At 45.6% G+C, this 25,769-nt stretch overlaps 1 protein-coding gene across 1 annotated transcript; it reads right to left on the bottom strand.

The window, feature by feature from the left end:
• Positions 1–952: 952 nt before the first annotated feature.
• Positions 953–15,569, bottom strand: LOC137535609 (oocyte zinc finger protein XlCOF22-like). The gene is made up of 2 exons (XM_068257465.1): positions 15,185–15,569; positions 953–2,195 (listed from the first exon to the last, which is right to left on the bottom strand). Exons 1-2 carry the CDS (start codon positions 15,561–15,563, stop codon positions 1,072–1,074), a joined length of 1,503 nt encoding a protein of 500 aa, XP_068113566.1. The 5' UTR covers positions 15,564–15,569; the 3' UTR covers positions 953–1,071.
• Between the last annotated feature and the right edge of the window lie 10,200 nt (positions 15,570–25,769).

Genomic DNA, 25,769 nt, shown 5'->3' with positions numbered 1-25,769 from the left:
GCAACGTCGTGGGCAACATTAACGAAGATGGCGCCGGAGGTTATCTGTCGAGCAGCAAGCTGGTCTTTGGCAAATACGTTTATAAAACACGATTAAGTGGACCCGCGGGCATTGTCCACGGTCCAATTCAGGAAGGAGATCCTGTCAGCGGCCAGGACAGCGATATGTGAAAGTTGATTGTAGTTTAGAATCAGCCAAATACATTTGTGTGTTTAAGCAGATAATCGTATTCTTATTGCCTGTTATTCCCACCGATTACATTTGCTAGTTAAGTCCCCGTAGTATGTTGCCATTGAGTTGGACAGGAAAACAGAAAATTGTATACTCACCTCACGTAATTTTCCTTTCCTGTTTAACTCCATGGCAGCATACGGAGGACCCACCCTGGAGCCACAGTCGGTTGGTAGGCTAATCAAAAAGCAGGAGGAGGTGGGCAGGGCAGAGATTTATAGACACTAGTCCCGGGGGTTAGGGGGCGGGGTCAACCCTGTAGTATGCTGCCATGGAGTTAAACAGGAAAGGAAAATTACATGAGGTGAGTATACAATTTTCTGTTATACACACACACACAGTACACACTATACACACACATACTGTACACACATACTATACACACACACTATACACACACTATACACACACACACACACACACACACACACACACACACACACACACACACACACACACACACACACACACACACACACACACACACACACACACACACACACACACACACACACACACACACACACACACACACACACACACGCGCTATACACACATACTATACACACACATACTATACACATGCACACACACACACAGACACTGTGCACACACACACACGGTTTGGGTTCTCCACAGGTGATCAAAAAATATAGAAACAAAATAGAAAATTAATTTCTCAATGAAAATACATAAATAAATAAACTATTCATTTTAGCTCTCCAATAAACAGTTTTTCTCAGAAAACTGGAAAAATTGTGGGATTTATTGTATGGTGTGTGGCCACCTTTCCAGGTAAAAAGCGAACAGGAGTGTCAGCCGGCCTCAATGCAGGATTCTTTACTGTGTGGGGCCGCCGACGTGACTTTTTCCCACACTCAGCACTGGAAAGTTGCCGCTTCGCTGCATGAGATCTCTGATGAACAGCGAGATGTGATGACTTCTGCTCACAACATTCAGGGCAGCATTTCCCATACTCTGATCTGCTTTCTGTGTGAATTCTTTCCCATCCTCAGAACAGGAATTCAGAGGCTCCTCGGAGTGAGTTTTCTGGTGCTTGATGAGATGAGACTTCTGCACAAAACATTTCCCACACTCTGTACAGGAATACGGCTTCTCGCCCGTGTGAGACAGGACGTGTTTCTGCAGACTTGATTTGCACGTAAATGATTTCCAGCATTGAAGGCAGGAAAAGGGACGTTCGCCCGTGTGAGATCTATGATGAATGATGAGAAGAGAGTTCTGAGCGAAGCTTTTCCCACACTCGTGGCAGGAATATGGTTTCTCCCCCGTGTGAGACCGCCAATGTGTGGAAAGATGCGTTTTCTGTACAAAGCATTTCCCACACTCAGGACAAGAGTACGGCTTTTCCCCAGTGTGAGTTCTGCGGTGCGCAGCAAGATCACGCTTAATACTGAAGCTTTTCCCACACTCAGGACAGGGATACGGCTTCACCCCTGTGTGAGATCTCTGATGTACGGCAAGATAGGATTTGTAACCAAACCGTTTCCCACACTCAGAACAAGAATACGGCTTCTCACCTGTGTGACATCTCTGATGAACAACAAGGCTTGACCTTTTCCCAAAGGATTTCCCACACTCAGTACAGGAATAAGGCCTTTCCCCGGTGTGAGCTCTCTGGTGTGCTGCAAGTTCTGAATTGTGCCTGAAACATATCCCACACTCGGCACAGGAATACGGCTTCTCACCCGTGTGGAACATCATGTGAGTGCGGAGGCAAGATCTGTATATGAAGCGTTTCCCACATTCAGAACAGGAGAATTTTTTCACTTGCATTCCAGAATGAGGCCCCCAGGGGCTAGGTAGACTGTCGCATCCTGGGGGGATGTTTGAGGCGATGAGGTTCCCTTTTGCAGAATCTTTTGTCATGACAGCATCCGTTGTACAGTCTGCAGATACAGAGAGACGAGTCTCTGGGAGGTTCCTGATGCCGGGACTCCGCGCTGCAAATAGAGAAACATCATCACTTCCTGTTACAGGCTTCTGTGGAGTATAAGTTATCAACATATTAGAGATCTAAACATGAATCTGAACATGGATCAGGTACTCTGCCGGAGAATTAGGGGATTCTTCCTCTATTACACATTCTTCATGCACAATCTGAGCATGGATCAGGCCCTAGGCAATGTAACTGTTGGTACATGTAAGAGTGATGTGCAGGTACTCTGCCGGAGAATTAGGGGATTCTTCCTCTATTACACATTCTTCATGCATGATCTGAACATGGATAAGACCCTAGGCAATGTAACTGTTGGTATATGTAAGAGTGATGTGCAGGTACTCTGCCGGAGAATTAGGGGATTCTTCCTCTATTACACATTCTTCATGCATGATCTGAACATGGATAAGACCCTAGGAAATGTAACCGTTGGTACATGTAAGAGTGATGTGCAGGTACTCTGCAGGGGAATGAGGAAATTCTTCCTCTATTACACATTCTTCATGCACGATCTCTGAACATGGATCAGGCCCTAGGCAATGTAACCGTGGGTACATGTAAGAGTGATGTGCAGGTACTCTGCAGGGGAATGAGGGAATTCTTCCTCTATTACACATTCTTCATGCAAGATCTGAACATGGATCAGGCCCTAGGCAATGTAACTGTGGGTACATGTAAGAGTGATGTGCAGGTACTCTGCAGGGGAATAAGGAGATTCTTCCTCTATTACACATTCTTCATGCAGGATATGAACATGGATCAGGGCCTAGGCAATGTAACTGTGGGTACATGTAAGAGTGATGTGCAGGTACTCTGCAGGAGAATGAGGAGATTCTTCCTCTATTACACATTCTTCACGCACAATCTGAACATGGATCAGGCCCTAGGCAATGTAACTGTGGGTACATATAAGAGTGATGTGCAGGTACTCTGCAGGGGAATAAGGAGATTCTTCCTCTATTACACCTTCTTCATGCACAATCTGAACATGGATCAGGGCCTAGGCAATGTAACTGTGGGTACATGTAAGAGTGATGTGCAGGTACTCTGCAGGTACTCTGCAGGAGAATGAGGGGATTCTTCTTCTATTACACATTCTTCATGCACGATCTGAACATGGATCAGGCCCTAGGCAATGTAACCGTGGGTACATGTAAGAGTGATGTGCAGGTACTCTGCAGGGGAATGAGGGAATTCTTCCTCTATTACACATTCTTCATGCAAGATCTGAACATGGATCAGGCCCTAGGCAATGTAACTGTGGGTACATGTAAGAATGATGTGCAGGTACTCTGCAGGGGAATAAGGAGATTCTTCCTCTATTACACATTCTTCATGCAGGATATGAACATGGATCAGGGCCTAGGCAATGTAACTGTGGGTACATGTAAGAGTGATGTGCAGGTACTCTGCAGGAGAATGAGGAGATTCTTCCTCTATTACACATTCTTCACGCACAATCTGAACATGGATCAGGCCCTAGGCAATGTAACTGTGGGTACATATAAGAGTGATGTGCAGGTACTCTGCAGGGGAATAAGGAGATTCTTCCTCTATTACACATTCTTCATGCACAATCTGAACATGGATCAGGGCCTAGGCAATGTAACTGTGGGTACATGTAAGAGTGATGTGCAGGTACTCTGCAGGTACTCTGCAGGAGAATGAGGGGATTCTTCTTCTATTACACATTCTTCATGCTCGATCTGAACATAGATCAGGCCCTAGGCAATGTAACTGTGGGCACATGTAAGAGTGATGTGCAGGTACTCTGCAGGGGAATGAGGGGATTCCTACTCTATTACACATTTTTCATGCACACTCTGAACATGGATCAGGCCCTAGGCAATGTAACCGTGAGTACATGTAAGAGTGATGTGCAGGTACTCTGCAGGGGAATGAGGGAATTCTTCCTCTATTACACATTCTTCATGCACGATCTGAACATGGATCAGGCCTTAGGCAATGTAACTGTGGGTACATATAAGAGTGATGTGCAGGTACTCTGCAGGGGAATGAGGGAATTCTTCCTTTATTACACATTCTTCATGCACGATCTGAACATGGATCAGGCCCTAGGCAATGTAACTGTGGATACATGTAAGAGTGATGTGCAGGTACTCTGCAGGAGAATGAGGGGATTCTTCCTCTATTACACATTCTTCATGCACAATCTGAACATGGATCAGGCCCTAGGCAATGCAACTGTGGGTAAATGTAAGAGTGATGTGCAGGTACTCTGCAGGGGAATGAGGGGATTCTTCCTCTATTACACATTCTTCATGCACAATCTGAACATGGATCAGGCCCTAGGCAATGTAACTGTGGGTACATGTAAGAGTGATGTGCAGGTACTCTGCAGGAGAATGAGGGGATTCATCCTCTGTTACACATTCTTCATGCAGGATATGAACATGGATCAGGGCCCTAGGCAATGTTACTGTGGGTACATGTAAGAGTGATGTGCAGGTACTCTGCAGGAGAATGAGGGGATTCTTCCTCTGTTACACATTCTTCATGCAGGATATGAACATGGATCAGGGCCTAGGCAATGTAACTGTGGGTACATGTAAGAGTGATGTGCAGGTACTCTGCAGGAAAATGAGGCAATACTTCCTCTATTACACATTCTTCATGCACAATCTGAACATCTATCAGGCCCTAGGCAATGTAACTGTGGGTACATGTAAGAGTGATGTGCAGGTACTCTGCAGGGGAATGAGGGAATTCTTCCTCTATTACACATTCTTCATGCACAATCTGAACATGGATCAGGCCCTAGGCAATGTAACTGTGGGTACATGTAAGAGTGATGTGCAGGTACTCTGCAGGGGAATGAGGAGATTCTTCCTCTATTACACATTCTTCATGTGCAATCTGAACCAGGTTTATGGGTGATATCAATTCTCGGTGGATTCACTACGCTTCGGCAGGGGGGGCTGTATACCCCCAAATTTAACAACATTTCAAATTAATTCATTTCATGGTCAAAAGGAGTTAGAAACTGGATAGACCAGCACCCGAATGGGGACAGACGTGTGCTAGAGTGGAAAGACCCAATAGCCCTCAGAGGGTCAGCAAAGTCCAACACGAGAAGTCCACAGCACCACGTCAGTAATGTATAGCTCTTTTATTAAAAGAAATACAAAGAGATAGCCATAACAGCGACAGACGCTGTTTCGGACAAGGTCCTTCCTCAAGCCTGATACAGCTTGAGGAAGGACCTTGTCCGAAACAGCGTCTGTCGCTGTTATGGCTATCTCTTTGTATTTCTTTTAATAAAAGAGCTATACATTACTGACGTGGTGCTGTGGACTTCTCGTGATGGTCAAAAGGAGTGCATACATTTGCATACAAAGTTTGCATAAATCAGCATCAGTGCAGAATTATTTCCATCTCATTGACCATCTCTATTAGTGACACGGCTACACATCAGGCTTTATACTTACAGCAGAGATGTTATTAGTTGTATATGTTACAGCCAGAACCTGAAGTCTGGCCCCTTCGGGTCCCGGCCCGTCAAAACTAAAAGTGGCCGTCTCGCTACGACCGATGTCTGGAATGAATCAATTCCTGACGGCTCCGTTCTTCTGCCCCGGCTCCTCCCCCTGGCCCCCTCCTATTGGCTTCTGGCAGCAGAGGAGACACTCATTCCTCCAGAGTCGTTGGTCGCGGCAGGGAAGGAGGAGTTCCTGCCGTTCGTTCTGGCAGAGCGGGTGCTGGCTCCTCCCCCTGCCCTCCTCCTATTGGCTTCTGGCAGCAGAGGAGACACTCATTCCTCCAGAGTCGTTGGTCGTGGCAGGGAAGGAGGAGTTCCTGCCGTTCGTTCTGGCAGAGCGGGTGCTGGCTCCTCCCCCTGCCCTCCTCCTATTGGCTTCTGGCAGCAGAGGAGACACTCATTCCTCCAGAGTCATTGGTCGCGGCAGGGAAGCAGGACATCCTGCCGTTCGTTCTGGCAGAGTGGGTGCTGGCTCCTCCCCCTGCCCTCCTCCTATTGGCTTCTGGCAGCAGAGGAGACACTCATTCCTCCAGAGTCATTGGTCGCGGCAGGGAAGCAGGACATCCTGCCGTTCGTTCTGGCAGAGTGGGTGCTGGCTCCTCCCCCTGCCCCCCTCCTATTGGCTTCTGGCAGCAGAGGAGACACTCATTCCTCCAGAGTCGTTGGTCGCGGCAGGGAAGCAGGAGTTCCTGCCGTTCGTTCTGGCAGAGCGGGTGCTGGCTCCTCCCCCTGCCCCCCTCCTATTGGCTTCTGGCAGCAGAGGAGACACTCATTCCTCCAGAGTCGTTGGTCGCGGCAGGGAAGCAGGAGTTCCTGCCGTTCGTTCTGGCAGAGCGGGTGCTGGCAGAAGCAGGAGCAGCCAGGATTCCATTCATTTCGGACATTGGCCACAGTGAGAGGGCCACTTCGACTTCGGATTCTGGCCGTAACACATATAAGAGATTCCTGTGTACACATCAGATATACAGTGGGTTGCAAAAGTATTCGGCCCCCTTGAAGTTTTCCACATTTTGTCACATTACAGCCACAAACATGAATCAATTTTATTGGAATTCCACGTGAAAGACCAATACAAAGTGGTGTACACGTGAGGAGTGGAACGAAAATCATACATAATTCCAAACATTTTTTACAAATAAATAACTGCAAAGTGGTGTGTGCATAATTATTCGGCCCCCTTTGATCTAAGTTAAGTCAGTTGCCTATAGACATTGCCTGATGAGTGCTAATGACTAAATAGTGTGTACCTGTGTGTAATCTAATGTCAGTACAAATACAGCTGCTCTGTGAGGGCCTCAGAGGTTGTCTAAGAGAATATTGGGAGCAACAACACCGTGAAGTCCAAAGAACACACAAGACAGGTCAGGGATCAAGTTATTGATAAATTTAAAGCAGGCTTAGGCTACAAAAAGATTTCCAAAGCCTTGAGCATCCCACGGAGTACTGTTCTAGCGATCATTCTGAAATGGAAGGAGTATGGCACAACTGTACACCTACCAAGACAAGGCCATCCACCTAAACTCACAGGCCGAACAAGGAGAGCGCTGATCAGAAATGCAGTCAAGAGGCCCATGGTGACTCTGGACGAGCTGCAGTGCAGAGATCTACAGCTCAGGTGGGGGAATCTGTCCATAGGACAACTATTAGTCATGCACTGTACAAAGTTGGCCTTTATGGAGGAGTGGCAAGAAGAAAGGCATTGTTAACAGAAAGCTTAAAGGGGAACTGAAGAGAGAGGTATATGGAGGCTGTCCTGTTTATTTCCTTTTAATCAATACCAGTTGCCTGGCAGCCAGGCTGGTCTATTTCTCTGCAGTAGTATCTGCTTAAAACCAGAAACAAGCATGCAGCTAGTCTTGTCAGATCAGACTTATAAGTCTGAACCACTGAAACACCTGATCTGCTGCATGCTTGTTCAGGGGCTATGGCTAATAGTATTAGAGGCAGAGGATCAGCAGGGCTGCCAGGCAACTGGTATTGTCTAAAAGGAAATAAACATGACAGCCTCCATATACCTCTCTCTTCAGTTCCCCTTTAAGAAGTCCCGTTTGCAGTTTGCCACAAGCCATGTGGGGGACACAGCAACCATGTGGAAGAAGGTGCTCTGGTGAGATGAGACCAAAATGGAACTTTTTGGCCAAAATGCAAAACGCTATGTGTGGCAGAAAACTAACACTGCACATCACTCTGAGCACACCATCCCCACTGTCAAATATGGTGGTGGCAGCATCATGCTCGGGGGGGGGGGGGGGGGTGCTTTTCTTCAGCAGGGACAGGGAAGCTGGTCAGAGTTGATGGGAAGAAGGATGGAGCCAAATACAGGGCAAACTTGGAAGAAAACCTCTTGGAGTCTGCAAAAGACTTGAGACTGGGGCGGAGGTTCACCTTCCAGCAGGACAATGACCCTAAACATAAAGCCAGGGCAACAATGGAATGGTTTAAAACAAAACATGTCCATGTGTTAGAATGGCCCAGTCAAAGTCCAGATCTAAATCCAATCGAGAATCTGTGGCAAGACCTGAAAACTGCTGTTCACAAACGCTGTCCATCTAATCTGACTGAGCTGGAGCTGTTTTGCAAAGAAGAATGGGCAAGGATTTCAGTCTCTAGATGTGCAAAGCTGGTAGAGACATACCCTAAAAGACTGGCAGCTGTAATTGCAGCAAAAGGTGGTTCTACAAAGTATTGACTCAGGGGGCCGAATAATTACGCACACCCCACTTTGCAGTTATTGATTTGTAAAAAATGTTTGGAATCATGTATGATTTTCATTCCACTTCTCACATGTACACCACTTTGTATTGGTCTTTCATGTGGAATTCCAATAAAATTGATTCATGTTTGTGGCAGTAATGTGACAAAATGTGGAAAAGTTCAAGGGGGCCGAATACTTTTGCAAGCCACTGTACAGTCACAATCACACATGAATATCTGACTTTAACAATACAGTGACTGCTTTATTGCAGCAGCCCAAGTGACTATTTTAGAATTGGTTTATTTTATGCTTACGGACAAAGCAGAGCTATTATTGTGCTATCTATGATGACTATTATCTGAAAAATCCCCAGATATCTTTGCAAAAAGTAGTCCAATTAATTTCAAATAATTTTCAAGGCTTTTTTTTTTTTACTAACTTTTTTTTTTTTTTTTAGATTAAATTCAATTCAGGGTATTATATTGAATCCAACACAAAAAAACAATAGTTTGCGGGGCAGATATTGATGAAGCTGTGTGACTCCAGCATCACTGATCGCCTGGGAACATGTCATCGCTGAGGGAGGAGCAAATCCACCAATGGAAGAAGGCACCAGGGAAGCTATTGGAAGTGCACGAGGAGGGATCAGCACGTCAATGGTGAGTATAAGCCGACTAGACTATAAGGAACCCCCCCATGTGTGGGATGCAGGGTGCACTGGAAGCTAATCTTGCAATCAGGGCAGTTTCTAGGCTAAATCGGTCCCAGGGTGGGGATGTAAAAATTGCGACCCCTGACCCCAGTGTAAATAGCCAGGTTTAGGTGAGCCCAGTATAGATAGTCAGTTATAGGTGCCCCAGTATAGTTAGCCAGCTATAGGTGCCCCATTATAGGTAGCAGGTACTAGGGTTGCAGCGATATACCGCGGTATCATTGTGCATGGTAATCATACCATGCTCCTGGAGTCAGGAGCATGGTATGATTACCGCGGTATACCGCTGCAACCCTAGCAGGTACAGGTGCCTCCAGGATAAGTAGCCAGTTATAGGTGCTCCCAGTATAGGTTAGCTAGGTATAGGTGCAGCCAGTATAGGTAGCAGGTATAGGTGCAGCCAGTATAGGTAGCCAGGCATAGGGGCCCTCAGTACAGGCAGCAGGTATAGCCAGTACAGGTGGTCAGATATAGGCGCAGCCAGTATTAGTAGCCTGGTATAGGTGCCTCTAGTATAGGTAGCAGGTATTGGTGTCCCCAGTATAGGTAGCCAGCAATAGGTGACCCCATTATAGGTAGCCAGGTATAAGTGCCTCCAGCATAAGTAGCCAGGTATAGGTGCACCCAGTATAATTAGCCAGCTAAAGGTGCCCCAAGTATATCTAGTCAGGTTAAAGTGTCCCCAGTATAATTAGCCAGCTATAGGTGCCCCCAGTATAGGTAGCCAGGTATAGGTGCCTCTAGTATAGGTAGCCAAGTATAAGTGTCCCCACTATAATAAGACAGCTATAGGTGTCCCTAGTATAGGTAGCCAGGTATAGGTGACCCCAGTATAGGTAGCCAGGTATAAGTGTCCCCAGTATAGGTAGCCAGATTTAAGTTTCCCCAGTATAGGTAGCCAGGTATAAGTGTCCCCAGTATAATTATCTAGCTATAGGTGCCCCCAGTATAGGTAGCCAGGTATAGGTGCCCCAGTATAGGTTAGCCAGTTATAAGTGTCCCCAATATAGGTTAGCCAGGAATAAGTATCCCCAGTATAGGTAGCCAGGTATAAGTGTCCCCAGTATAGGTAGCCAGATATAAGTGTCCCCAGTATAATTAGCTAGCTATAGGTGCCCCCAGTATAGGTAGCCAGGTATAGGTGCCTCAGTATAACTAGCCAGGTATAGGTGCTCCCAGTATAGGTTAGCCAGGTATAAGTATCCCCAGTATAGGTAGCCAGGTATAAGTGTCCCCAGTATAAGTAGCCAGGTATAGGTGCCCCAGTATAACTAGCCAGGTATAGGTGCTCTCAGTATAGGTAGCCAGGTATAAGTGTCCCCAGTATAAGTAGCCCGGTATAGGTGCCCCAGTATAAGTAGCCAGGTATAGGTGCTCCCAGTATAGGTAGCCAGGTATAAGTATCCCCAGTATAGGTAGCCAGGTATAAGTGTCCCCAGTATAAGTAGCCAGGTATAGGTGCCCCAGCATAAGTAGCCAGGTATAGGTGCTCCCAGTATAGGTAGCCAGGTATAAGTATCCCCAGTATAGGTAGCCAGGTATAGGTGCCCCAGTATAAGTAGCCAGGTATAGGTGCTCCCAGTATAGGTTAGCCAGGAATAAGTATCCTCAGTATAGGTAGCCAGGTATAGGTGCTCCCAGTATAGGTTAGCCAGTTATAAGTATCCCCAGTATAGGTAGCCAGGTATAGGTGCCCCAGTATAACTAGCCAGGTATAGGTGCCCCCAGTATAGGTTAGCCAGGTATAAGTATCCCCAGTATAGGTAGCCAGGTATAAGTGTCCCCAGTATAAGTAGCCAGGTATAGGTGCTCGCAGTATAGGTTAGCCTGGAATAAGTATCCCCAGTATAGGTAGCCAGGTATAAGTGTCCCCAGTATAGGTAGCCAGGTATAGGTGCCCCAGTATAGGTAGCCAAGTATAGATGCCCCCAGTATAGGAAGCAGCTATAGGTGCCCCCAGTATAGGTAGCCAGGTATAGGTGCCCCCAGTATAAGTAGCCAGGTATAGGTGCTCACAGTATAGGTTAGCCAGGTATAGGTGCCCCCAGTATAGGTAGCCAGGTATAGGTGCTCCCAGTATAAGTAGCCAGGTATAAGTGCCTCAGTATAGGTAGCCAGGTATAAGTGTCCCAAGTATAGTTAGCCCGTTATAGGTGTGTCATGCCTGGCAGATCTCTTGTTTTCCTACAGCCTCTATACCCCAATCTAGTGCCGTAGCTCTGAGCTCGGCCCATAGTCTTCACTTATATACAAGCCCCAGCGTGAACAGGACACTGAATATATCTCCTGACTACAGTTACCCCCAGGTCTTACAGTGCAAGGTATAGAGGCTGAGGCCTGGAAAACCAGAGTACCACCAGAGCCTACAAAGCAAGACTTTGCAGCTGGGTGATATCAGGTAATAGTGTGGAATGCCCTTGTAGAGGAGATTACACAGATCACACCAGGAGCTATGAACAAGGGAGCAAGATTGCTCAGAGCGACCGCAGCTCTGAGCTTCTGATAACTGCCACAATAAACAAGACACAATGGTTGCTTAGTGCGACCGCAGCACTGAGTATCTGATGTCCACCACACTGAGTAAACAAGGCAGGGAGGGTAGGAAGAAGGGAGGGAGAAGGTGGGCGTCCCTAGGACTGTTACCCACAGTGTGCTGACTGGTATCCATCGGTCCTAGGGAAGCCCACAGGGAGCCGGAGGAGCAGAGCAGTTTTGATTCTCCCTCATGGCATGGACAAGCCTGACTCATCCTTACCACTCTACATAGCAATATGCATGTGCAATGCATTCTATGTGGGCAAAACTAAGAGAGAATTTAAAGAACGCATATATGAACATATGCATGATGTTGATAAAAATGGTGAAAAATCAGCTATAGCCAGACATATTATAGAACAACATGGTGGAAACTAGAAAGCAATTAAATTGGCAGTTCTAGAGAGAATACATCCGAATAATCGAGGAGGTAATATAGATAAGAAACTATATCAAATTGAGGCTCGGTGGCTCTGGAAATGACTGGCTGATGAGCATCCGGGTCTGAATGATCATGTCAGTTTTAAAGTATTTTTGTAAAATTTGACGAACCCATTTTCACCTGTTTATAATGTATGTGTAATCGGTATGTACACACCTGCCCTCTCAGATGTGTGCGGAAGTTTATAAATACTGGTTTCTTTTCACCTATCTCTGTTCCCTCCCCTCCTTTCCCTTTCCTTCCCTTCTTTTCCCACCCTTCTTATTCCCCCCCCCTTTCCCTTTTCCCCTCCCCCCCCTCCCTTATTACTAGCGTTTCATACTTGGGTTTGTCTAGTTGGATTTATTTGCGCAATTACAGTTTATTTGTGTTTTATAAATAACTCTGTTTGCACAATTCATAACTTATTTTTGTAATATTCCTAATCTTGTACTGCTGGCCACGTTTGTTGCGGTAATTGGAAGTATACAGTGCCTGCTATCTTTTTCCTTGGGATACACTGTGTGTACTAATACTGTATATGTATATATAAACAAAACCCTCCTTTCTCTTTTTTTAGAATAGGTTATATATATTTTTCACCTTATTGATTTCGTTAGATATTATTCATCTTAGCCCACTAGATGGCTCTGTAGTCACTATTAGAGTTTTTTATTTATCAGGATGCGACATTATCGCCGAGTTCTGTCCTTTCCATGGACGGCCCCTAGAGGACCGTCTCACAGGTACTGCTGTTTACGTATGCGATTTTTGTCATCCGGGTGCAACCTTTTGGTCGAGCTCGGTTGCCTTACGTATGGTGCGTCGTGATTGGCTGGTGTTCCGCCTGACGCGATGGGTCCTACAAGTGCGCTTCAAGCTTCTTTGGCGTGCGTGTCATGTAGCCACGCGGACAGCGCGTTTACTTCCGTATTACGGAGCCGATGCGGCCGGATTGGACGTGTTGTCCATATGATCTCCCTCCTGGCCATATCATTGGCCCTGTTCGGTATTTTACACTCCTTCCAGGAAGCTTTGCTCAGCACGCTGGCGGCGCTTGTACTCAGCAGTACCTTTTACTTCAGCATCACAGGTAATCATATATTACTATGCACTCTTTTAATTTTAAACATCTCAATTAGGAGTTCCGTGTTAATATTGCACTTTTGGTGAATTATTATGGAATTTTAGCGCATTAATTTATCTCTATGGTATACTTGGGATTTCTCATGGGTACTATGCACAATGTCAGATATGTACACTTGGTGAGTCTGATCCTTGGTATATAATTGTGTACTGGTTTTGTTGCTTCTCCTAGATGGTTATAGTAGCTGGTGGTGCTTATATTTCAGGCCCTTATGGTCCCGCCCCCCCCTTTTTTTTCTATATAGCACTTATTTGGGTACCTATATTTAATGTTATTATCTACTAGATAATGGGTCCTTTTCTGGTGGTTTGGCAGGTTTTTGGTCCCCCTGTCGGTTGGTCTGTATACTTCCTTACTATAGGAAATGTGTGTGTTTTACTGCGGTCCCATATTGTGGTGACCTCTATTTTCCTCTTATTGTTTTTTAGATTGCAATTTACTCGCTTTTTCTTTGACGAACTGTTCGGCTGATCTTGGTAAGATAACTGTAATTAGACGGGGATTACCCCGTTTTTTTCTTTATGCAGGCATCTGATGTAGGGTAGGTGTACTGACAATTTTTTGTATGTGTTGTGTATTTTTAACAGACTGAAGGCATTTGTTTGCCTCTGAGGAAGCGGCCTTGTGCAGTGAAACACGTGTCAGGCATTGTTGGTGTTAGGATTGGATATCCTGTCTATGTGACTGCAATCAAATGATACACTGTTTATGAGGAATTAAGGACTGATGCTGTTCCTTTAAAAACCTGTTGTGAATTGCATTTTATATATTGAATGCGTAGTGGGGTGGAACTAATTGGACACTCTTTTATTTGTCTTTGAATACTCTTAGCTGGTCTCCACATGCCCAACAATTGCTCCGACTCCACGACTTTGACTCCACAGCCCAGCTTGCACAATACCCATACAGGAGCTTGTCCTGGTTCAGCAGTGCTTATCCCGGTGTGGACTCATCACCAATCCCACAACACACAGAGCACAGGAGGCAAAGCACAGGCTTTACATTTTCATCTGTCACACTGAATGCTCTGTGCTACTGGCCTGTTGCCTTTCCTCCACCTTCTGTGCTCTTTATCTTCACTGAAACTGCGATTCACTGCTTGTTGGGGTCATGCTACAGACATGTATGTTCACCCCTGTTTGTTGTGTGATGGGTACTGAACTATGGATGGGGAGGGGGGGAGCAGCATGCCAGAAAACAATGGAACTGGCCAAAATATTCCTTCACAGACAACTGCAGAGGATAGAGTGGTAGAGCACAATGGGGGTTTGCGAATAACTCAGACTGTCCCGAAAGTAATCTGACCAGAATGTAATGTCTGTCCAAGATTTCTCTCTATCCTCACCATATCTCTCTTCTGGCCTCTTCACAACCGTGCCAACACCACCTCTCACTCCTCGCTCCATCTGCCATGCCTCATGCGTCAGCTCATCCATGCTCTCTACCAGGCGTCTCTCTATCCTCACCATATCTCTCTTCTGGCCTCTTCACAGCCGTGCCAACGCCACCTCTCACTCCTCGCTCCATCTGCCATGCCTCATGCGTCAGCTCATCCACGCTCTCTACCAGGCGTCTCTCTATCCTCACCATATCTCTCTTCTGGCCTCTTCACAGCTATGCCAACGCCACCTCTCACTCCTCGCTCCATCTGCCATGCCTCATGCGTCAGCTCATCCACGCTCTCTACCAGGCGTCTCTCTATCCTCACCATATCTCTCTTCTGGCCTCTCCACAGCCGTGCCAACGCCACCTCTCACTCCTCGCTCCATCTGCCATGCCTCATGCATCAGCTCATCCACGCTCTCTACCAGGCGTCTCTCTATCTCTCAGCTCATAGGACAAAGACACTGCCAGCTAACATATCCCAGGAACTCCCAACACCCTACCCGTCTCCCCTCCACCCAGTGATCTCCTACCAACAAGGACAATCTGTGTACAGAAAAAACCAAAATAATACAGAACATGGAAAATATTATTGTCTCACCTGCGCTGCTCTCAATACGATTATCACCTTCATCACTGTTTATGGGTTCACATTTCTCTACAGCCTGCGGATCATACATCATATATGACTCATCCTCTTCTTCCTGTTTAATTGTCCTCATGTTACCCTCCTCCATAGACTGCTGAACACTCCTCACATATGTCTCTTCTTCCTCTTTACTTGTCCTCATCATTTCACCCTCCTCCATAGACTGCTGATCACTCCTCACATACGTCTCTTCTTCTTCCTCTTTACTTGTTCTCATCATGTCACCCTCCTCCATAGACTGCTGATTACTCTTCACATACGTCTCTTCTTCTTCCTCTTTACTTGTCCTCATCATGTCACCCTCCTCCATAGACTGCTGATAACTCCTCATATATGTCTCTTCTTCTTCCTCTTTACTTGTCCTCATTATGTCACCCTCCTCCATAGACTTCTGATCACTCCTCACATACGTCTCTTCTTCTTCCTCTTTACTTGTCCTCATCATTTCACCCTCCTCCATAGACTGCTGATCACTCCTCACATACGTCTCTTCTTCTTCCTCTTTACTTGTCCTCATCATTTCACCCTCCTCCATAGACTGCTGATAACTCCTCATATATGTCTCTTCTTCTTCCTCTTTACTTGTCCTCATTATGTCACCCTCCTCCATAGACTGCTGATCACTCCTCACATATGTCTCTTCTTCTTCCTCTTTACTTGTCCTCATCATTTCACCCTCCTCCATAGACTGCTGATCACTCCTCACATACGTCTCTTCTTCTTCCTCTTTACTTGTCCTCATCATGTCACCCTCCTCCATAGACTGCTGATCACTCCTCACATATGTCTCTTCTTCTTCCTCTTTACTTGTCCTCCTCATGTCACCCTCCTCCATAGACTGCAGATCAATCCTCACATATGTCTCTTCTTCTTCCTCTTTACTTGTCCTCATCATGTCACCCTCCTCCATAGACTGCTGATCACTCCTCACATACGTCTCTTCTTCTTCCTCTTTACTTGTCCTCATCATGTCACCCTCCTCCATAGACTGCTGATCACTCCTCACATATGTCTCTTCTTCTTCCTCTTTACTTGTCCTCATCATGTCACTCTCCTCCATAGACTGCTGATCACTCCTCATATACGTCTCTTCTTCTTCCTCTTTACTTGTCCTCCTCATGTCACCTTCCTCCATAGACTGCTGATCACTCCTCACATACTTCTCTTCTTCTTCCTCTTTACTTGTCCTCATAATGTCTCCCTGCTCCATAGACTGCTGATCACTCCTCACATACTTCTCTTCTTCTTCCTCTTTACTTGTCCCCATCAGGTCACCCTCCTCCACAGACTGCTGATCACTCCTCACATATGTCTCTTCTTCTTCCTCTTTACTTGTCCTCATCATGTCACCCTTCTCCATAGACTGCTGTTCACTCCTCACATTCGTCTCTTCTTCTTCCTCTTTACTTGTCCTCATCATGTCACCCTCCTCCATAGACTGCTGATCACTCCTCACATATGTCTCTTCTTCTTCCTCTTTACTTTTCCTCATCATGTCACCCTCCTCCATAGACTGCTGATCACTCCTCACATACGTCTCTTCTTCTTCCTCTTTACTTGTCCCCATCATGTCACCTTCCTCCATAGACTGCTGATCACTCCTCACATATGTCTCTTCTTCTTCCTCTTTACTTGTCCTCATCATGTCACCCTCCTCCATAGACTGCTGATCACTCCTCACATACGTCTCTTCTTCTTCCTCTTTACTTGTCCCCATCATGTCACCTTCCTCCATAGACTGCTGATCACTCCTCACATATGTCTCTTCTTCTTCCTCTTTACTTGTCCTCATCATGTCACCCTCCTCCATAGACTGCTGATCACTCCTCACATACGTCTCCTCTTCTTCCTCTTTACTTGTCCTCATCATGCCTCCCTCCTCCATAGACTGCTGATCACTCCTCACATACGTCTCTTCTTCTTCCTCTTTACTTGTCCCCATCATGCCTCCCTCCTCCATAGACTGCTGATCACTCCTCACATACGTCTCTTCATCTTCCTCTTTACTTGTCCTCATCATGTCACCCTTCTCCATAGACTGCTGATCACTCCTCACACACGTCTCCTCTTCTTCCTCTTTACATGTCCTCATCATGTCACCCTTCTCCATAGACTGCTGATCACTCCTCACATACGTCTCTTCTTCTTCCTCTTTACTTGTCCCCATCAGGTCACCCTCCTCCACAGACTGCTGATCACTCCTCAAATACGTCTCTTCTTCTTCCTCTTTACTTGTCCTCATCATGTCACTCTCCTCCATAGACTGCTGATCACTCCTCACATATGTCTCTTCTTCTTCCTGTTTACTTGTCCTCATCATGTCTCCCTCCTCCATAGACTGCTGATCACTCCTCACATATGTCTCTTGTTCTTCCTCTGCAATTGTCCCTGTGATGCCATTGATGTCAGTTACCTGCTGGTCCTCCCTTGTACATGCGCCATTCTCTTCCGCAACTCCAACCTCCACATTGACCAAATCTTCTTCCTAAAACAAAAAAAGATACCAAATCTGCTCAGAGATATTATCTAAGGCTACCCAGAATATAAATTCTTAAAGATTGAGGACTCTAGACTGAGACCCTCAGTCCCACCTACCTTAAAATGGCAGGCATAGCTGTGATCCTCCTGTGTATAATTTTGGGTATAAAGAGGACCTGTACATCTCTCTGGTGGGTTTCTGTTACTGGATACATCTGTAGGAAACACACACACTGACTGAATACATTGTCTCTATGTGATTATCAGATGATGGGGGATCTAGGTGGGCAATCCTGGGAATAAAGAGGACCTGTACATCTCTCTGTTGGGTTTCTGTTACTGGATACATCTGCAGGAAACACACACACTGACTGAATACATTGTCTCTATGTGATTATCAGATAATGGGGGATCTAGGTGGGCAATCCTGGGAATAAAGAGGGCCTGTACATCTCTCTGGTGGGTTTCTGTTACTGGATACATCTGTAGGAAACACACACACTGACTGAATACATTGTCTCTATGTGATTATCAGATGAGGGGGATCTAGGTGGACAATCCTGGGAAAAAAGAGGACCTGTACATGTCTCTGGTGGGTTTCTGTTACTGGATATATCTGTAGGAAACACGCACACTGACTGAATACATTGTCTCTATGTGATTATCAGATGATGGGGGATCTAGGTGGACAATCCTGGGAATAAAGAGGACCTGTACATCTCTCTGGTGGGTTTCTGTTACTGGAGCCATCTGTAGGAAACACACACACTGACTGAATACATTGTCTCTATGTGATTATCAGATGATGGGGGATCTAGGTGGACAATCCTGGGAATAAAGAGGACCTGTACATCTCTCTGGTGGGTCTCTGTTACTGGATACATCTGTAGGAAACACACACACTGACTGAATACATTGTCTCTATGTGATTATCAGATGATGGGGGATCTAGGTGGACAATCCTGGGAATAAAGAGGGCCTGTACATCTCTCTGGTGGGTCTCTGTTACTGGAGACATCTGTAGGAAACACACACACTGACTGAATACATTGCCTCTATGTGATTATCAGATGATGGGGGATCTAGGTGGACAATCCTGGGAATAAAGAGGACCTGTACATCTCTCTGGTGGGTTTCTGTTACTGGATACATCTGTAGGAAACACACACACAGACTGAATATATTGTCTCTATGTGATTATCAGATGATGGGGGATCTAGGTGGGCAATCCTGGGAATAAAGAGGACCTGTACATCTCTCTGGTGGGTTGCTGTTACTGGATACATCTGCAGGAAACACACACACAGATTACTGAATACATTGTCTCTATGTGATTATCAGATGATGGGGGATCTAGGTGGACAATCCTGGGAATAAAGAGGACCTGTACATCTCTCTGGTGGGTTCCTGTTACTGGATACACCTGTAGGAAACACACACACTGACTGAATACATTGTCTCTATGTGTTTATCAGATGATGGGGGATCTAGCTGGACAATCCTGGAAATAAAGAGGACCTGTACATCTCTCTGGTGGGTTTCTGTTACTGGATACATCTGTAGGAAACACACACACTGACTGAATACATTGTCTCTATGTGTTTATCAGATGATGGGGGATCTAGGTGGGCAATCCTGGGAATAAAGAGGACCTGTACATCTCTCTGGTGGGTTTCTGTTGCTGGATACATCTGTAGGAAACACACACACTGACTGAATACATTGTCTCTATGTGTTTATCAGATTATGGGGGATCTAGGTGGGCAATCCTGGGAATAAAGAGGACCTGTACATCTCTCTGGTGGGTTTCTGTTGCTGGATAAATCTGTAGGAAACACACACACTGACTGAATACATTGTCTCTATGTGATTATCAGATGATGGGGGATCTAGCTGGACAATCCTGGGAATAAAGAGGACATGTACATCTCTCTGGTGGGTTTCTGTTACTGGATACATCTGCAGGAAACACACACACAGATTACTGAATACATTGTCTCTATGTGTTTATCAGATGATGGGGGATCTAGCTGGACAATCCTGGGAATAAAGAGGACCTGTACATCTCTCTGGTGGGTTTCTGTTACTGGATACATCTGTAGGAAACACACACACACTGACTGAATACATTGTCTCTATGTGTTTATCAGATTATGGGGGATCTAGGTGGACATTCCTGGGAATAAAGAGGACCTGTACATCTCTCTGGTGGGTTTCTGTTACCGGATACATCTGTAGGAAACACACACACTGACTGAATACATTGTCTCTATGTGATTATCAGATGATGGGGGATCTAGGTGGACAATCCTGGGAATAAAGAGGACCTGTACATCTCTCTGGTGGGTTTCTGTTACTGGATACATCTGTAGGAAACACACACACTGACTGAATACATTGTCTCTATGTGATTATCAGATGATGGGGGATCTAGGTGGACAATCCTGGGAATAAAGAGGACCTGTACATCTCTCTGGTGGGTTTCTGTTACTGGATACATCTGTAGGAAACATGCACACTGACTGAATACATTGTCTCTATGTGATTATCAGATGATGAGGGATCTAGGTGGGCAATCCTGGGAATAAAGAGGACCTGTACATCTCTCTGGTGGGTTCCTGTTACTGGATACATCTGTAGGAAACACACACACTGACTGAATACATTGTCTCTATGTGATTATCAGATGAGGAGGGATGTAGGTGGGCAATCCTGGGAATAAAGAGGACCTGTACATGTCTCTGGTGGGTTTCTGTTACTGGAGACATCTGTAGGAAACACACACACTGACTGAATACATTGTCTCATTGTGATTATCAGATGATGGGGATCTAGGTGGACAATACCGGGAATAAAGAGGACCTGTACATCTCTCTGGTGGGTTCCTGTTACTGGATACATCTGTAGGAAACACACACACTGACTGAATACATTGTCTCTGTGTGTTTATCAGATGATGGGGGATCTAGGTGGACCCCAAGTACTGCTCTTTCCTGTACAAGTAATAAAAGTCTCCTCTTACCCAGTGATGTGAGGGGCGGCTGACTCCCCATCATGGCTTCCTTGTAGAGGTCCTGGTGAGATAGTTGGTGACAATGTGACACCTTATGGATGATTAGGAATTCATCAGAGGAATGAAAAGACACTAATATCTTCACGTATCTTGTTAAGTTCTCTGCTGCCAGTTCCAACAATGACTTCCCTCTACTTCCTCTGACTTAACCTCTACTATCCAACTTCCTGTCTGTGCCAAACAGCACTTCCTGTCTCAATATAACTTCCACCACCTACTTGGAAAGTATGAAAACTGCATCAGGCATTTGTTCATTTTGTTTGTTTCTGTCAGACTTTTCACCTTGTGGTGAAAAGTAAAACTAAAAACACAATTCAAAGATTTAATTCATTTGCTCAGTGCGAAATTAAAATAAATTGAATTTGGAGAATCAAAAAATGAAATGTTTTTACTCTGATGATTCTCATATTTTCTTATAAAACACTCAAATTGGCCAGCATTAACAAGAAACCATAGATACACACACCTTATTAATATAACAAATACACTAAAATGTATGGTAGTAGCAGTAGGGTATTGTACCGTGTTAGCCATCAGTAAAAGCAAGAAGTTTTAAATCAGGATGATACCATTTATTGGCTAACTAAAAAGAATTATTATTATTATTATTATTATTTATTTATTTATAAAGCGCCAACATATTCCGTGGCGCTGTACAATGTAAGAAAACAAACAAGGGATACATAATGATACAGACAATGATATACATGGAAATATGAACACTGATACAAGATACAGCACTGCTGATTACAATTTGATTTAACATGATGACTAAAATGTATAAATGTCTAACAGTGTGCAAGCAATTGAATTAATAACATTCCATGACACAAAAGGGTGAGAGCCTTGCCCTTGCGAGCTTACAATCTAAAGGAATGGGGTGGAAACAAGAGGTGGGGGAAGTATACAGTATATGTACAGGCAGTGCGTAATTAGGTTATTTAGTGGGTGCATGGCCTAAGCTAGAGAATATGCTTGTCGGAAAAGGTGGGTTTTGAGGGAGCGTTTAAAGATTTCAAAGGTGGGAGAGTGGCGGATGTGTTGTGGAAGGGCATTCCAGAGGAGGGGTGAGGCACGTGAGAAGTCTTGTACACGTGAATGTGAGGAGGTAATTGTAGAAGAGGATAGAAGAAGCTCGTGTGCAGATCTGAGATTGCGGTTGGGTTGGTATCTGGAGACTAGTGAGGAGATGTACAGGGGAGAGATTGTGGAGAGCTTTGTAGGTTATGGTTAAGAGTTTGAACTGAATCCTCTCATTAATTGGTAGCCAGTGAAGAGCTTGACAGAGAGGAGCAGCAGAGGAAGAGCGAGAGGAGAGATGAATGAGTCGAGCAGCAGAGTTCAGTACAGAATTGAGCGGTGTTAGTCGGTTAGTTGGAAGTCCACCAAGCAATATATTGCAATAGTCCAATCGAGATATAATAAGAGCATGTACTAACATTTTGGTTGTGTCATGGGAGAGAAAAGGTCGGATACATGCTATGTTTTTCAGTTGGAAATGGCAGGAGCTGGTTAGGGAGTTAATGTGAGGAGTAAATGAGAGAGAAGAATCAAATATTACCCCCAAGCACCATGCTTTGGGAACTGATGTTATAGACGTGTTGTTAACATTTATTGTAATATCAGGCAAAGGGGTGGACAGGGAATAAAAAGAATAGGAATAAGCAAGCTTTCGGCCTTGCAGCCTTCGTCGGGCTTACATCCTGTATGCTTGCAGGCTGATAGTACAGACCGCTATATACATGCAACATCAAAAGGGAAAACATAGATTTTTTTCAAGCATAAATACATGTCATTAAGATGCCTTAAAGAGTGAAACAGAACATCTCTATGGGGTGGGAAGTTGTTAGCTGAGATAAGGAACCTTGTTTACTCCATGCTCACAGACCTGGGAGTTGGACTGACACAGAGGTATAGTAAATTCTGAGTTCACAAGTTCAGCTATATAGGCTGAGAAAGAGTTTAAATATCCTCAGTCTCAAACCAATATAAAAAGTTTTGGTCCTTATTTAAGTCTTTGTCCACAGCTTTGAACCAATTTATAAATTGTGTTTCTGCTATTAATCGATCATTTGACGTTTTGAAGCCACCCTTCAGGGCAGTGACACGAAGATCATCCATGCTGTGTCCGTTGGAACGAAAGTGTGTAGCAACTGGGAGATCAGATTTGGTATCATTAATAGTGTGCCTGTGTCCATTCATACGTTTACGCAGAGTTTGTCCAGTTTCTCCCACGTACATAACATTGGGACATTTAGCACACATGATCAGATATACCAGATTGGTGGCCGGCGAACGTCTCTGAAGCTATGGGCCTTGTACTACTTCCGGGTCGCCATGACCCAGAGTAGTACGCCTGCGCTGGCCCGGCGTACTACTACTCCGGGCACTTGCCGGGCACTTTCTGCGCATGCGCGTGACATCATGAGTGACGTCTAGGATGCGCACCGCCGGGCCAGCGCAGGCGTACTACACCGGGTCATAGCGACCCGGAAGTAGTACAAGGCCCATAGAGATGCGCCTGGCGAACGGTTCGGGCCATCTCTAAAACACAACAGCATGAACTGCTCCATTCTGATGAGGTTTGAGGCAGAGGACTCCAGCTCCTCATCCAGGGCAACATCCTCCATCACCATTTGTTCCCCCAGCCAGGTACAAGACCAGGGTCCCCAGAAAGGTGAGCATTCCCCCCCTCCCCCGTGAAGCCCGTTCCTCTTGCTCTTCTTTAGCACCACAGCCATCATCCTCCTCCTCGGACACATTCTCAGACTCCTCCCTCTGCCAATGACATTAGCCCTTCTTCAAAGGGTGACCGCGTAAAGTCTTCCTCCTCCTCACGCTGCAGCTTCTCCACAGCCTGGTAAAGGACATGAAGCACGGCACACTCCAGAAAAAAGATATATACGGCATGATGTCACGTATGCTGCCTTCACTCCCCCTGACCAGGCTAGATGTCTCTTCAAAAGGACACAGCAGTCTGCAGGCATCATCATTGCCTTGGGTAAAAATAATACAACTCCCCAGAGACAGACTTAGCAGCCAGTGCACACAGGTACTCATTAACAGCACATTGCTGCTGGTAGCAACATGAGCAGCATGGAATTCTATCTGGTCGGGCAGTAGCAAATGAGGCATCTCCCGTAATATGTACTGCCGCTGAATCTCAGCAAGGTGCGCCATAGCTGTGTAGGATTGGGGGAAATGTCCAGTCACTTTCCTGGCCTGCTTCAGGACATCCAGGACATCACTTCACTCAGGTCAGGTTACAGATAACAAGAAAACAAAACAGCCCTTACAAGGGCTATTGGGTGAACTACTGTAGCACTAGCGGCACTGAACACCTCTCCTGTCTCCAACAGCTAAAGTGCACTGGAGAGTGGACACACAGAAAAGCAATATAAGAATAGCAAAAAAAAAAAAAAAACAGCCCTGACAAGGGTTAGGGCCTGTTTCCAGTACACGCAGATTGGATGCAGAAAAACTGACTCCAAGGAATGCCTATGGGAAAATCTGCATCAGAAAAATCATGTTTAGCGGAAACAGGCCCATAGGCATTCATTGTAGTCAGTCTTTCTGCATCCATTCTGCATCCAATCTGCATGTAGTGGAAACAGGCCCTTAGGGTTAGGCGTCAAGAAGGGCGGTTTTAGGGTTAAGTGTCAGGAAGGGGGGATTAAGGGTTAAGTGTCAGGAAGGGGGGATTAAGGGTTTGTCAGGAAGGGGGGTTTTAAGGTTAGGCGTCAGGAAGGGGGGTTGAAGGGTTAGGTGTCAGGAAGGGGGATTGAAGGGTTAGGCGTCAGGAAGGGGAGTTTTAACGTTAGGCGTCAGGAAGGGGGGTTGAAGGGTTAGGTGTCAGGAAGGGGGGTTTTAGGATTATGCGTTAGGAAGAGGGTTTTAGGGTTAGGCATTAGGCAGGCAGGATTTAGGGTTAGGTGCCAGGAAGGGGAGTTTTAGAGCAGTGGTGCTCAGCAGAGCTCGAATATTCGAGTAGCTCGAATATTCGAGCTCTTTTCCAGCTATTCGAGCTCGGTATTCGAGCTCCGAATAGCTATAGCTATTCGAATGGGCTATTCGAGTACACTCGAATAGCCCATTCACTATTCGAGCTATTCGAGCAACTCGGCGCTATTCGAGCTCGGTACCGAGCTCGAATAGCGTCATAGCCCAGATTGATGTCCTTAGAGCCAATCAGAGGGCTCCCAGGCCCTCTGACGGCAGCCAATCACAGAGGGGGACCCTGGCCAGCCCCTACCCTATAAATAGCGGCCGCCATGTTACGTTTCTCCATGCTTGCCTGAGACTTGTACAGAGAGAGAGTTGCTCCTTTGTGCTTTGGCTTAGCAAGTGCTCTATTGTGATCATTTACCTAGCGTTTTTGCTCACCTACACCTGCCATATACACCTATATTGTTGTTAGTTAGATAGACATTGTATTTTAGTTAGTAGCTTGTGTGTTACATTAGAGACAGGCAGCTGCTGCAAGCTTACAGGTTTAGGCCTCAGGGGGGCCTTGCCTCTGTGGGCAGCTGTCCTCTGTTTATTTCTCTCATCTATACCAGTATTTCTGCTGTCCTTTACTAATAGTATTGTAGTTATACTGTACTAGGAGTAGGACACTCACTGACTGTCACTGTTTATAGGCTACTAGCTAGCTCCTGCGTGTGTGCACTCACTCACTGTCTGTGTGTACACACACTCTATTTCCTTCTGATTACTGATAGATTATTGTTATTTAGTTGTACTTACTTACTACTTACTCTTACTGTACCCGTAGGGACACTCACTGTCACTGTTCATATAGGCTACTAGCTCCTGCGTGTGCGCACTGCACTCACTGTCTGAGTGTACACACACAACACACACTCTATTTCCTTCTGATCGCTGATTGATTATCGTAATTAGTTAGTTGTACTTACTGTTACTACTTACTCTTACTGTACTAGGAGTCTAGGACACTCGGTCACTGTCCATAGGCTACTAGCTCCT

Source organism: Hyperolius riggenbachi, chromosome 10 (assembly GCF_040937935.1).
Source record: "Hyperolius riggenbachi isolate aHypRig1 chromosome 10, aHypRig1.pri, whole genome shotgun sequence".
NCBI classification, from domain to species: Eukaryota; Metazoa; Chordata; class Amphibia; order Anura; family Hyperoliidae; genus Hyperolius; species Hyperolius riggenbachi.
Note: the sequence above shows the minus strand (reverse complement) of the source record. Positions and strands in the feature narration are given on the sequence as shown.